The sequence below is a fragment of the Myxine glutinosa genome, chromosome 11 (genome assembly GCF_964187855.1).
Source record: "Myxine glutinosa chromosome 11, kmMyxGlut1.1, whole genome shotgun sequence".
In the NCBI taxonomy this organism is placed as follows: domain Eukaryota; kingdom Metazoa; phylum Chordata; class Myxini; order Myxiniformes; family Myxinidae; genus Myxine; species Myxine glutinosa.
In genome coordinates, this window is record NC_136271.1 from 124667635 (window position 1) to 124682932 (window position 15298).

At 44.2% G+C, this 15298-nt stretch overlaps 1 protein-coding gene across 1 annotated transcript in view; it reads left to right on the plus strand.

The window, feature by feature from the left end:
- The window catches only part of DTL (denticleless E3 ubiquitin protein ligase adapter), an 82838-nt gene that overhangs the window by 28470 nt on the left and 39070 nt on the right, over window positions 1-15298 (plus strand). Inside the window, exons 8-12 of the mRNA XM_068129988.2 lie at window positions 1162-1235; window positions 1438-1541; window positions 1719-1823; window positions 8345-8457; window positions 13272-13361. Coding sequence (XP_067986089.2) covers window positions 1162-1235; window positions 1438-1541; window positions 1719-1823; window positions 8345-8457; window positions 13272-13361 — 486 coding nt within the window. The remainder of the gene's footprint in view (window positions 1-1161; window positions 1236-1437; window positions 1542-1718; window positions 1824-8344; window positions 8458-13271; window positions 13362-15298) is intronic.

Sequence of the window (15298 nt, forward strand, 5' to 3'; positions counted from 1 at the left end):
CCCCACTAATTCACCCCAGATCCACCTTGTTTGAAATTCCAACTTATTTCCTGGATATCCTGGCAGTGTCCATATGTTTATACCTCTCCCACCCCCCCCCCCCCCCTTCACATGCCTCCCCCCAAAGCCCTCTCCCTCCCACAGATCTCTCGATGTCTCCATGTCTCTCTGTCCCTGCTCTCAAATGTTGTGTTTGTGTCCTTCCCCCTCTCTCCCCATCTTGTCTACCGCTTCCGATGTTATTTGTTTTATGTGTCCGTTTGTCTTTCTGTGTGATTAATTTTCGCTCTTTCACGAGCCTCGATCTTGTATACAAAAAAAAAAAAAAAAAAAAAAAAAAAAAAAAAAAAAAAAAAAAAAAAAAAAAAAAAAAAAAAATCGGTAGAGTGCATACCTCCGCCAGGATGAATAGTTTACATTTTGTATCCCACCGATAGGCTGGATCTGCATCCGATAGGCTGGATCTGCATCCGATAGCCTGGATCTGCATCCAGACCTTAACCAAACTTTAATAGACTTGTGTTTGTCGCCTCACCAACTCGTCCACCTGGTTTTGTTTTGTCAATCCGTCCACAACCTTTTTGAAATATCGTGCTTCATATCATTTTTGGCCCTGTCTCTCAATGGTGAACTTAAATTTTATAATTCTCATATCCAGATCTGTATTCAGGTCGTCACCAAAATCGAATGGAGTCGGCCTTGTCGCACACACAACCTGTCCAACAAGTTTGGTCGGAATCCGTCCATAACTTTTTTGGATATCCTGTTCACAGACAGGGGTGAAAACCTTTAGTTGTTGGATGTAATAAGGGGCATTTGACATGGATGGATGCAGAAATTGGGATTGCAGGTTGTTTTCTCAAACTACAAACCTTGAACTTGGTACTTGCTACTTGGTACTTAATTGGATTCGTGCATTAAGAAATGCAAAAGCCTGATAACTGCGTGGATATAAAATGTATCGATCTTAATTTTAATAAGTCCATCCGCTCACCCATTCTTGTGATTGAACCACAGTGGTATAGTCATTATGACTGGTGGCTGTCCCTGCTTGTGATGATATTTTGATTGTTTGCAGACTTATCTCCTTTTTTCCTGCACTAAAAACACCTGGTTTGTCTGTTCTCCAAACCCCCCTCTCATGCAACAATTGACGTCCAGGATTCCCAGCAGAGCGTCACGGCAGTCGTCTTCCAGGACGAACGAATGCTCATCTCGGCAGGAGCCGTAGACGGGTAAGACAAGTTTTAATGTAGACTACGATGCCATCCTGTTCCCATATCCAGGCGATGTAGGACCCTATAAAGCTCACAAAATGGCTTTCTTCTGTCGGCTGTTGTTTTATGACTTTGATTAGTCGATTCTTTTGCAGCCCCTCTACGTCCCGAGGGGTGCGGAGAGGAAAAGCTTGATTGTGATGTTTCCCCGTGCGTGTAGTGTGGTGAAGATGTGGGATTTGAGGAAATATTATAGTACACCTCGGTGCGAACCCATGCCTCTGCACTGCTTCCCCTATGCTGGTAGCAGTTCCCGAAAACATGGTGAGCCTTCACCCCTACCCCCCAAGATGCTTCCCCTGTCTGTAGTGTTTCCCCTCTTTTTTTTCCTCCCCCTCCAGCCTCGATGCTTCCCTCAACCTCCAGACTACCCCCACCCCTTCTCAAAACTTTGCCATATCGATTTTTTTCATTCACTTGTCTTGTTCCAACTGGATGCAGGTTACTCCAGCCTGGTTCTCGACTCGACCGGGTCCTATTTGTTTGCAACGTGCATGGATGACTGCATCTACATGTTCAGCACTGTTAGCCTGAATACCACACCAGGTAAGCGAAGTCTTGTTCCTGCAAATCCTTGAGGCTAGCTGTGGTGGGCCATTAATTGCCAGAACTGCTCCAGATGATTGATGCAGCCAAGACTCTGCTGAGTTGTCTTATTTATTTATTTATTTTAAAGCAACGTTCTTTATTGAGCTCGTTTCTGGGAGGAATGCTTCTTCAGCATCGACTAATACATTTAAAACTCTTGGTGAAACCATCCTTATCCATTTGATACACCTCACCTTTGTATGGATAGAAACTTAAGAAATCCTCCTTTTAAAACTTTGCTGTTTGGCAAACCGGTTTTGAGCACCGCATGGCTGCAGTGGAGTCTGAGTACTGTACAACGGATATGTAATGCAACAAATTTGGTACAGTGTATGTCAATTATAGTTACCATTTATGTGAAAATGACTAATTAGCACTTCAGTTCAACTTGTATCAAACGAGATAGAAATCAAACATACCAGTATGTTGAAAGTGAACGATTCCCACATTGCTAGGCCTGTCCAAAATTAAATAATGCCCCTTTTGTAATTGCTGCTTGGAGAGCTTCCGTGTTGTCATTGTCGGTCTCTAGATGTTTAGCTATCCATAAGGGATTATTTTGAGTTCCAAGAACTTCCTTGCCACTGGATGACTTCCCTTCACACCAAAAGCTCAGGTCCTCCTACTCTGACGTGTTTATGAAGGTTGCTGATTAGGGTACCCATAGGTACTGCATCATTAAGTAATGCATGCCCTTTCTGTTTATAATGTCCACTGCTGCCTCCCGGTTTACCTCGTCCATATTTGTAAGCTGGCATTCCTTGTAGGACAGAGTACAAAGGCGAACTTTCTGAAAGTGGGGCCACAGTTGGACATGACCTGAAACGAAACGAATTGATGAGCAGGAGTAGATTTGCGGGAAGGCAACTTGGTGTCTTGCAAACAAAAGGGATTGTTATTGGTGGAAAGGGATCATAGGTGTTACCCTGGAGGGAAGGAGAGATGCCAATACGTTTACAGGATGACATGAGAAGGTAGTTGCCCTGGAGGGAAGAGCGAGATTGAGCGGCTTCAGATAGGAGGTTATAAAGATGAGGGGTATGCGATGTGCCTGGATTTCGCAAATTTAACCAGGAGATACTGGAAGAACTTGTGCTTATTGTAGTAGTTGGGGAGCCAAGAGAACAGAGGGAGCAAGACTGGAGGATAGGCAGTTAACAAAAAAAAAAAAAAAAGACAGACCATCCACCTTCACTTGCCTGTGATGTGAAAACAGGCCTTCAGCTTCGGTCTCATTGAAGTTGCTTTATATTCCATGGAATCTGAGACAGATGTGATGCTGGGATGCCAGCTCATAAGGGAGAGCAGTACTCTATTGAGCCACAGACAAAGACCTTGTCTGTTGTGAAACGTTTTGTTTTAAGAAATTCGCTCTATTTATTGTTTTCATTACTGTTTTGACGTATGTCAAGATCGCCAGATTGGATTTGCTGTAATACTATTGTGGTCACGGTCCGGTCCGAATCTGTGAGTCGCATTAGTGTGACCGGATGCACCAGTCAACCCAACGAGATGGATAGGGAAGGTGAGACAAACTCCCCTGACCTTATGTGATGGTTCCGAGGAACCGGCGAGTCCCTCTGGGTGGTTGAGCTGCAGCACATGGCTACTGGAGAGTGTGAATGGCCTCATGACTGTGGTGAATGGCTCCCTTGTGCTCTGGTCTTCAGTTGACATTCTACGACTGTGCCAAACACTGACGACCATGAGGTGCACACCACGACCCCCTCCCACCCACTCCCTAGCCAGCACACTGAGATGCAAAGGGAACTTGTCCACGCTGGCACGTCCCGCTCAGCACACTGCCACAAGTGCTCCACGATCCGCTGGCTGAGCCCATGGGGGTGCCGAATAGAGCAGGAATGCAGGCAGGCAGCAATGAGGTGGGATTTGCCCTTTGCCGCGTGGGGCTTGCCCCTTTGCCGCGTGGGGCTTGCCCCTTTGCCGCGTGGGGCTTGCCCCTTTGCCGTGTGGGGCTTGCCTGAAACCTGAAAAACCTGAAAGAACCTGAAAAAAGGAGAAAATTAATGAATTCAATTTTCTGCCCTCCGAGCTTGGTACTGATGTGGTTTACCAATAGGGGGAGAGGGGGCTTTTGATTAGGACTGGTGACCCTCAAGTGTCATTTTAAGAGGTCTAATGGGGTCTATAGCATCTACAGGGTCTTGAAAGGTATTTGGGGTCTTTGAGTCATAGGGGTTTAAAGGGTGCAAAGCTTTTAAGAGTTAAAATGGTCGAAGGGAAACTAAAAGGTCCCTAAATGTCTACATGTCTAAAATGTATGTTCCAATACTTCATAATTGGACATGGTCAAGGCCCATTAATAAGTAGACGTACTCATGGCCCAATTTGCGTTCAAATGTTATATAATTAAGACGCACTCACATGGGTCGACCAAGACTTCACCTTGACGAAGGTTCAACATGTACCTGTGGTTTCGGTTTTATATACATATCAAATTAATCAGCTGAAAATTTGAATTGTGATTTTGACCTATTGACCCAGATCTTCACCAAAATTTCATAAACCGGTTCTTGTCACACACCCAACCTCTCTACCTAGTTTCGTCTGAATCGGTCCACAACTTTTTGAGATATCCTGCTATATATCTTTTTGGCCCGATCACTCAATGGTGAAGAATCACTTGTAAAATTATAGTATCCGGATCCAGATAGTCACCAAAATTTAATAAACGGTTTCTTGTCACACACCCAATCTGCCCATAAAATTTTGTCTGAATCCTTCCACCACATTTTGAAATATCCTGCTCACAGACACAGACGGGGATGATAACATTGGTGGTGGAGGTAATTATGGCCCAGCAAAGCGAACCTCGGCCCATTGGCTGTGAAGCAATGACCCATGTGGTCTTCTAAAGGTGGCTGGTGGGATGGCTTGGCTGATGGGTGATGGTATGGCAAGATGGCAAGCAAGGTCATGGCTAGACTGGCTGGCAAGGAATAGGCAAACGGTAAGTGGCCCATTGAGTCCTTGTGCTTGTGCGAGGTGACGCAGCATATGCGGGCGATGACCTACAGGGTGCAATGATCTGACATATACACACACACACACACACACACACATATACACCCTGTATACACCCGGCAGATGTTGTTTGCCACCTTCAGATGGTAATTGTTGGCAGGAACGTGCGTTGGCCGGCTTCAGCCCTAACCTTTGCTAACTGTCCCGCTAAACTACTCTACCTCTCTATTCATCGTGCTCCTCTAGATCCTACTAAACTAAACTGTCTTCCGGGGATCACTAAACCATTAAGTAAACCATAAAATTAACTAATCTATCTCCCGGGAGCAAGATCAAGGCACATGCGATGGTAAAAATGATGATGTGGCGTGGCCTCGAGTCTCCGACGGTGTAGTCTGATTGGGGGAGGAGGGGTGGGATGTTCCTAACTCAACACTAATTAGAATGGCACTCGGTAGAGCGCATATCTCCGCCCGGCTGAACATTTTGTTTTGTATCCCAATGATAGGCCAGATCTGTATTCGGACCTGAACCAAAATCTAATCAGCTTGTTCTTGTCACCTGACCAACTCATTCACCTAGTTTAGTCATGTCATCCATACTTTTTAAAATACTAGGGCATGCCCGTACTATATATATGCCCGTACTATATATCTATCTAAAATTATATCCCCCCCCTCTATTTACATGAAATGTTTTGGTCCATTCGCAACGCCAAAGCGAACGGCGAACGGCTTGCGAGTACAGTGACAATCCCCCCCCTCTATTTACATGAATGGTTTGGTCCATTCGCAACGACCACAGAACCCCCCCCCCTCTATTTACATGCAATGGTTTGGTCCATTCGCAACGCCAAAGCGAACGGCGAACGGCTAAATCGCCATAGCTCGGTAAGTACTTGTCCGATTAATTTCAAACCTTGAAAAGGCACATCCTCGGGTCCCCAGCAATATACCTGGCAAGTTTCAAGTATATCGGACCGGTAGTTGTCGAGAAATCGTTGTCGCATACATACACACACACATACACACAGAGATTAATGGAATTATAGATAGATCATGTTATATATCGCTTTTCACCCAATCTCTCAATGGAAAAAAAAATCACTTAAAAATTAAATAATTCTTGTATCCGAATCCATATTCATATCTTTACCAAAATCGAATAGATTTGTCCTCGTCACACACCCAATCGGTCCACCAAGTTTCGGCCAAATCTGTCCACAACTTTTTGAGATATCCTGTTATATATCGTTTTTGGCCCGATCTCCCAATGGTGATGAATCACTTTAAAAATTCTGGTAGCTGGATCCGAATCCGGATCTTCACCAAAATGGAATCATTTCGTCCGTGTCACATACGCTACATCTCTGCCAAATTTCGTCCGAATCCGTCCACAACCTTTTGAGATATCTTGTTCACAGACAGACAAGGGTGAAAACATAACCTCCATCCACCTTTGGTGGCGGAGGTAATAATTTAGGACACAATGAGTCCAGTCAAAATCCAATTGCCATACTCAGTTATTCCATCGGCCACAGCAAAAGGGTTGGTATCATGTCAGAACACCTCCCAAACAAAACCATGATATTTTGTACCCCAATTCGCCTTCCCCAAGCCCACCTCTTCCTAAATTTCCAGTTTATCCTTCCTGTGAGTTTGCTTCTGTATCCATTTTGTCCACCCCATGTGTCCTTATTACTCCCGCCAGGGAGGTGTGTGTGTGTGTGTGTGTGTGTGTGTGTGTGTGTGTGTGTGTGTGTGTGTGTGTGTGTGTGTGTGTGTGTGTGTGTGTGTGTGTGTGTGTGTGTGTGTGTGTGTGTGTGTGTGTGTGTGTGTGTGTGTGTGTGTGTGTGTGTGTGTGTGTGTGTGTGTGTGTGTGCTCGTGAACAAGATATCTGGAAAAGTTCTGAACGGATTTTGATGAAAGTTGGTGGGATGATTGCCCTTGCGATAAGGAAGAATTGATTAGTTTTTGGTGAAGCTCAGGATATTATTCCAGATCCAGGAATTTTTTGAAGGATCTTTTACCATTGGAAGAAAGACAGAGCTCATTTTTTAAAACATTATCTTCTATATATTCTATATTTAACATTGTGATATGAAAATAGTCTTAATATTTGTTGTAAATGTAGTTTAAACTTGTGGTTATGCGTTGGAGTGGTGTATTTTTTAGCAGAGTCGTCTTCAGTTCATTTTTTTTTCTTCTAATAAAGACATATTCTGTCATTTTAAAACCACCAAAGTGTGTATTTGGTTTCCCCGTTTCATAAAATGTATCGTTTGATACATATAATGCTTTAAAACTGGTTTTTTTTTTTTTTTTTACCTCAGAAGAGTTATCAACATTTACCTCAGCGAGTGTCAATCGCGGTGTCAGTATTTGATGAACTTATAAAGAAAGACTTAGGTGAGTTATAAGTGTGACAAGCATGTGCACGGGATTCTTCCCAGAAGAATGAGTGTTGACATTAGCTTGTACGACTTAAAATGAGCGAGTTTTGTTTTGACGTTTGGGCCAGTTTTACATGTTGTATCCCGCTAAGGAATGAAACGAACGTTTTCCTGGCTTACAATTTTATTCGAAGTCACACATGCCTCAAAATGCACTCACTTATATAGAATTGAACGCTGAATCCGAAAATGTAAGTGAAATTGCCTTGTTTTTTTTTAACATTATCTTCTATATATATATAAGAAAATAATAATAGAAGAAGAAAAAAAAAAAAACCCACCACTAAACGGTGGTTTTTTTCTTCTATATATATATAATATATATCTGTGCAGTGTCTGTCTTGTGTTGTCTTGTCTTGTGTTGTCACTGAACTACTCCCTCAAACTTTTGTGAAATCGTACCATTCCAACTTGACCCACGGCGGGAGTATACGCTCTACTGAGTGGCGTCCTAGTTTGTCCAAGTCTCCCTCCATTTTGTCCGGCAACCCAGCCGTTGGTGTGTTCCCCTCACCCCCTCTCCTTTTTGCTGTTCCTTTTGTTGTTGCATTCTGACTGTTTTATGATCTTGCTCCTCCACGAGCCTCGACTTTGTAATAAAATGATGGGCACTGTTCCATTGGGCACTTGTCATTCTGCTGGAAACGCATCTTCAGCATTTGCTCGAGAGGACGTGTTGGAGACCAGTTCTGAACAAATATCGGAGAGATGAAAAGGGTTGTTGGAGGAATTCTCATGTCTTGCTTATTCCTCGTGTGTACGTAGGATCTCATCTTTGACAATTGTTTTAAACTATGTTGATGGTTATCATCATCTATATACTTTAGCCATTCGCCAAATACTCGATTTATTCTCAGAACAAAATTATCTCCAACGCCGAAGATTACTTCCTCTTGTTCTGAAAAAATATTAATATCTACTTTGCTTTATTTGACTTGTTAACATTTCTTTCCAACTTACATTTATATTCCTTTCTCCAAGATGTATGAAGCAGTAAGCCATGTTTTTTGTGTATTTAATTATTGTGCAATCTTGTCCCAGTGTCAACATTCCAGGGCCATCGAAATGCATCCTTCTATGTGAAAGCCAGCTTGAGCCCGGACGACCAGTATCTCCTCAGTGGCTCGAGTGACAGCAAAGCTTACATTTGGAAGGTGAGAGAGTTTGTGAAGCTAGTGGTTGATGAAGCCAAGCGAGGGGGTATTGTGGTTGATGAAGCCAAGCAAGGAGGTATTGTGGTTGAGGGAGTCGGGCAAGGGGGTATTGTGGCTGAGGGAGTCGGGCAAGGGGGTATTGTGGCTGAGGGAGTCGGGCAAGGGGGTATTGTGGCTGAGGGAGTCGGGCAAGGGGGTATTGTGGTTGAGGGAGTCGGGCAAGGGGGTATTGTGGTTGAGGGAGTCGGGCAAGGGGGTATTGTGGCTGAGGGAGTCGGCCAAGGGGGTATTGTGGCTGCGGGAGTCGGGCAAGGGGGTATTGTGGCTGCGGGAGTCGGGCAAGGGGGTATTGTGACTGAGGGAGTCGGGCAAGGGGGTATTGTGGCTGAGGGAGTCGGGCAAGGGGGTATTGTGGCTGAGGGAGTCGGGCAAGGGGGTATTGTCGCTGAGGGAGTCGGGCAAGGGGGTATTGTGGCTGAGGGAGTCGGGCAAGGGGGTATTGTGGCTGAGGGAGTCTGGCAAGGGGGTATTGTGGCTGAGGGAGTCGGGCAAGGGGGTGTTGTGGTTTATGAAGCCGGGCGGGGGGTGTTGTGGTTTATGAAGCCGGGCGGGGGGTGTTGTGGTTGGAGCCGGGCGAGGGGTGTTGTAGTTGATGGAGCCGGGCGAGGGGATATTGTGGTTTAGGAGCCGGGCGAGGGGGTATTGTGGTTTATGGAGCCGGGCGAGGGGTGTTGTAGTTGATGGAGCCGGGCGAGGGGGTATTGTGGTTTATGGAGCTGGGCGAGGGGATATTGTGGTTTATGGAGCTGGGCGAGGGGATATTGTGGTTTATGGAGCTGGGCGAGGGGTTATTGTGGTTTATGGAGCCGGGCGAGGGGTGTTGTAGTTTATGGAGCCGGGCGAGGGGTGTTGTAGTTGATGGAGCCGGGCGAGGGGGTATTGTGGTTTATGGAGCCGTGCGAGGGGTGTTGTAGTTGATGGAGCCGGGCGAGGGGGTATTGTGGTTTATGGAGCTGGGCGAGGGGATATTGTGGTTTATGGAGCTGGGCGAGGGGATATTGTGGTTTATGGAGCTGGGCGAGGGGATATTGTGGTTTATGGAGCCGGGCGAGGGGGTATTGTGGTTTATTGAGCCGTGCGAGGGGTGTTGTAGTTGATGGAGCCGGGCGAGGGGGTATTGTGGTTTATGGAGCCGTGCGAGGGGTGTTGTAGTTGATGGAGCCGGGCGAGGGGTGTTGTAGTTGATGGAGCCGGGCGAGGGGGTATTGTGGTTTATGGAGCCGTGCGAGGGGTGTTGTAGTTGATGGAGCCGGGCGAGGGGATATTGTGGTGGATGGAGCCGGTGCACCAACTTTTTTTCTCCTGATACTGTATTTTAATTCATGGGGACAAGTTTGAATCTCGTCCCGGCTATGAAATGTCGTCTTGGTGTTTCGCAGGCAGGGCGAGGCATCAACGTGTGCGTGTGCGTCAGTGTCAGCCATCTGGTGGGTGTTAAACTGGGATCGCGTGTGCTAGAAGTAGGTGGTGAATGATAGATCCCATGAAGAGTAGGCGAGTTATCACCGGCACCCTAAACACATTCAAATTTATGTCATGTCGGTCAAACGTCAAGCCTGGCCATCCAATTACATTCCCTGGTCCACCCCACAAAAAGGTGGGAATAATTATGGTCGAAGTAGTATTAAATAAAGGTTCATTCAGGAGCTACATGCACGAGAGGATGAATGCTAAACCTGAAGAGGGTGGAATAAATGCGCATGGATTTTTTAGAGTGGGAGTATAAACGATAAGGGATTAATTGGCATCGATGCACCAACTTGAATGAATAATGTGTTTTGGACAGATATAGGATTGCTGATTACACAGAATGGAGAAGAGCGTAATAAACGAATGGAGGTGACTGGAAGGTTTGAATTTGTAGATGATGACAGTAAAGTAATTAAAGTACTGTATGAAATTGTGCTGAGCAGGGGCTGTCCACCGATGTTCCTGAGAACGGAGTTAATGGGTGATGTGATGCTTCCAATGAGAAACCACCATCGTATGAAACGTTTCGTCATCTTCCGTTCAATTTAGGATCGTGTCCGACAGGATGGTGTCAGTGGTCACGCACTTGCATTTGAGTCTCGTGTGGGTTCGATTCCCGACCCCACAAAGCTGTTTTAACGCAGATTGCCTTGAAGACCTTGTTGGGTTTGTTGTCAACTCGATGGGTTGCAGCCTTTGGTGACCATACCTCTGGTCGCGCTTATTGTAAAAATATCTGGTTCATATTTCATACCCATGTATGAAATAATAGAGAGGCCATGGGCCTTGTGTGGTTGAAGATGATACTCCAGGTAGCCATTTTAAAGGTTTTACCTCACATCGATAGATACCAGTTTCTGTTTTGGGTTTGCTGTTCACCGCTGATACGTGGGCAAATTGGTCGATGTTTTACAAAAAGTGTAGTGATAGTTTTGTTTAATTGTGTTGATAAAGGGAATTGTTGTTGTTTTTCAAAATTGAACTAGAACTAGAAATTGAACTAGCCTGGCGTTGGCTTAGTTAGCGGTTAGGGTGCCGGCTTGGGATCATAGGATCCTGGGTTCGAATCCCGGCCGATCGCTGAATTAACGCCAGGGGGGTTGACTCAGCCTGTCATCCTTCCGAGGTCGGCTAATTGAGTACCCGCTTGCTGGGATGAATGATCACGGTGTGCACCCAGATTTAGAATAGGCACACCGTATCCCTGTGCATCGAAGAGCGTGACCAAGGGTTGGCGTCAGGAAGGGCATCCGGCCATAAAAATATTACCTCAAACAGGGAACCATGATTGTCATGGGGCCCGCAAGGCTAACCCCCGCTCTAGTGGGGAAAAATGGCCTTAAAACGATCATTCATTCGTTCATTCAATGGCACTCTGTGCCTCCGCCTAATCGGCCATATCACTCAATGGTGAAGAATCACTTAAAAAAATGTACGAGCCGGATCCGGATCCAGATCTTCACCAAGATTGAATGGATTCTTCCTTGTCATACACACAACCTGTCCAACACGTTTCGTCCGAATCCGTCCACAACGTTTTGAGATATCCTGCTATGTATCGTTTTTGGCCCTATCTCTCAATGGTGAAGAATCGGTTAAATAATTCTAGTAGCCGGATCCGAATCCGGATCTTCACCAAAATCTAATCATTTCGTCCTTGTCACATACGCCACATCTCTGCCAAATTTGGTCCGAATCCGTCCACAACTCTTTGAGATATTTTGTTCACAAACGGACAGACAGGGGTGAAAACATAACCTCCACCTACCTTTGGTGGTGGAGGTAATTACACAACAGGCTCTTCTCTTGCGGCTGAGCATCCACTTATTATGTATGCGATATGGTGAATGGTAAAGACGTGAACGTTTTACAGTAATCGCAACAGTAACATAAATTAATAATCGGAATTGATGTCGTACCATGAGAATTATGCGGTGTCGTAGTTTGTTTGCAGTTTTGTGATGCCTTGATGTACCTGCCGGTGTTACCTTAACTCGTGAGCACGTTACCTCTCGCATTCTTTTGTTTTGTGTAATGTATAGAATTATTGATTCCTCATGATTTTTACATGCCGAGTGAACTTCCTTGCTTTCCTTTGCATCTGTGTAAGCCATTGATGTTGTTTTCGAGTTTCATTGTTTAAATTTTTTTTTTTTAATCCATGTTGTGATGATGTCATATATGACTGTTTGGTATGATTGTCTATTGATTGAATTCAAACTCTTTTGAAACTTTTTGAAGTCTCATTTCGGTATAATAGTTTGATTACCTCCACCACATAAGGTGGACGGGTGTTGTGTTTTCACCCCTTGTGTCTTTATCACTTGTGAAATCGAAGATTCGCAAGTACCGTATATTGGTTTGTCTGGTCTGATATTCTGTTTGTCTGTTAATCACCAACATGTCACAATTTTAAACCGATCTTCACGGAACTTCACCAAATGGTAGTTGGTCATAATCCTATTGATTTTGAGGTCAAAAGGTCAATAACATCTGATTTCTAACAATGCTCAATTTTCATCCGATTGACTTGGGATTTGAAGAGGATTTGCACATCACGTCACTGAATTCAACCACCATTTATTTTTGAGGTCAACATGGGCTCTTCTTCAATAAAAAGTCAACATAGGCTGAATTTCTAAAATCGTGAATTTTCATCCAATTGACTTGACATTTCAAGAGGATTTACAATTTGGTGATTTAATTCAAACGCTAATTTTTAAGGTTAAATTTGTTTTCAGGCATTCATGACCTGCGAGCAGGATATCTCGTCGTTGTGGATCTATTCGGACAAGTTGATGGACAGACAGGTTCGGTGTGTGACGAGGACAAAATGACAAGTTATTAAATTTTTGTTTAAGATCTTGGAAACAGCATGCGATAATTTTTGTGTGATTCTTCACCATTGAGTGATGGAGCTAAAACAGATATATAGCACGATATCTCAAAAAGTTATGGACGGATTTGGACAAAACATGGTGTACAGTTTGGGTGTGTAACTTGGGTGAATCGTTTCGATTTTGGTGAAGATCCAGATCCAGATATGAGAATTTTTAAGTGATTTGATTTTGTTTATGGTTGGAATTCAGATCCGGCCTATCAGTGGGATATGAAATGTAAACTGTTCAGCCTGGTGGAGGTTTGCTGTGCATGTGTGTGTATAGATTCGATTTATTTAATTCCCCACTCTTGTGTTCAATCCCCATTCACAAGTCTTAGTCTGTGTAATACATGTAGCTTGTTGTTGGGTACACGGATTATCTGAAGGATTTCTTCTACTCCAGGTTCATGCATCTCGGCAACCAGCGGTGGTCATGTGCGGTCACGCAGAAGAGGTTACAGCTGTGTGCTGGTGTCCGACCGACTTCTCGAAGGTTTGTTTGCGACAGAGATTGATCCTCTTTCCCATCTTGCTGATGTCTTGTCTGTCTCGAGTGTAAAATGCTCCACCGAGAGGCACTCCGAGGTGTCTGGATTCACCATCCTTACCATTTGGCATTCACAAATTGGTCCTGTCAGTGTTGGTATGTGTACTTCTGTCATCTTATAAATGGGGTGTTGATTGTTATAAATTTGCAGCTTTCCCCTCACTCAAATACTGCCAATTGGAGCTCTTGGATTCTGTTGAATTGCATCTTCTTTTGTGTGGAGGTTTTCTTTGTGCTCAGCCTTGTGTTTACCATTTATTCTATATTTCGATTCGGTGAATATTCATTAATATACCATGTTATTTCATTCATAAATTAGTGTTTTTTCATTATAATTTATTGTAGTTGAAGTCCTATATTGAGAAGGCTGGCAGGATGGCTTAGAGTTACATTCAGATGCGCACACACTTGCCTCTAAGCTGACTAGCCTAGGTTTGAATCCCGACGCAGCTATAAACTGTCACCTCGGTCTTTCGCAGGCGAGGTGATTCATCAATATGTGTGTCGTCGTTAAATGGGCATCCATCTGCTGGCATTAGTTGGTAGACATTAAATATCCCACGGTGTCCTTCGCAAAGAGTTGGTGAGCTATCAACGGCGCCCTGAACAAATTTCAAATTCCTTCTCTAACTACCAAAGAGTCAGGCCTAGCCTGCCGGTTCTTGAAAAAAATGGGCCACAAACTTTCCCTGGCCAACCCCACAATAATGTGGGAGTAATTGAGGCCATTGAAGAAGAAGTCTTATTTTGAGTGGAGATGCAGAGTTTCTACACTGGTTTCAAAAGGAGGATTTGTTGTTCTGGTACAACTTGTGTTGTGCCCCATCTGCCCTGAGCTGAAGTGGCATTAGGTTTAAGGAATGCAATGGCATTTGTTCCACATTTCTGCATAGCTGTTATTCAAGGTGATGCATGTTCTGTGAAGTGCTCTCTGGTGGATATGTGACAGCTGAAATTTCAGCACATGCAAATTAAGTGTCTTAATAGGGGAAGAGGTGGGTATTACAAGGAATTCCACATTTTCCTTGGGAACAGGCCTGCAACAGCTTGTCATGCATTTATGCCATCACCTCCCTTGCAACTCCATGAGGAAGTCAAAAGTCTTAACTCTTCTCACTGCTCAGAACACTTCACAATGGTTTTGGCCTACCCCTTGGAATAAAATGCTTGGTCATGTGAATGAGGTCTAAGCATCTTTGCCGAACACCGTGATGTCCAACTTATGCGGTCCACCAATCAAACTGCACAGCACCTGTTGGCAGTAAAGTGGGAAAATCCACTTTTTCATTCTCGTACTGTCGGTTAGATTGCGGCAATCTTGTAGCGAAACGTACACTAGAACTTGTTGGGTTTATTACCCCGCACCTGTGAAGTGAAAAGTGGGCTTAAGGAATTGTTTCACTTTGTTTGTGTCTGTCTGTCATTTTATGACCATTTTACCATCATTTTATGACCGAGGAACAATTTCAAGTCATATTTTCAACATGAATCAGAAAATGAACCTGCCATTTCGTAGTAACTTGCCTCTGAATTTGTTCCAGTCGCTCATGCACAGACGAGTGAGATAATTTTAAAGCGATGAAGCCACTTCCATATTTCGCTGTGTTCTTCCTTCAATCTGTGAGTTAAAAGTGAAGTAGCTTTCTAACCCACCCTCTTTAGTTCGAAAGGGTAATTCTAATGGGTTTCAGTCATTTCTAGGCTTTGCCTATTTCATATTTAAAATGCCAAACTCAACCGCTTCCTTCGGACATGGGTGCAATTTATTTTACTTTTTTTTTTTTTTTTTTGTATGCTGAATCGAGGCTCGTGAAAGAGCTAACATTTACTTCACAAACAAATCAACCAGACAAACAAAATACCCAAAAAGAGGGAGCAGAAGA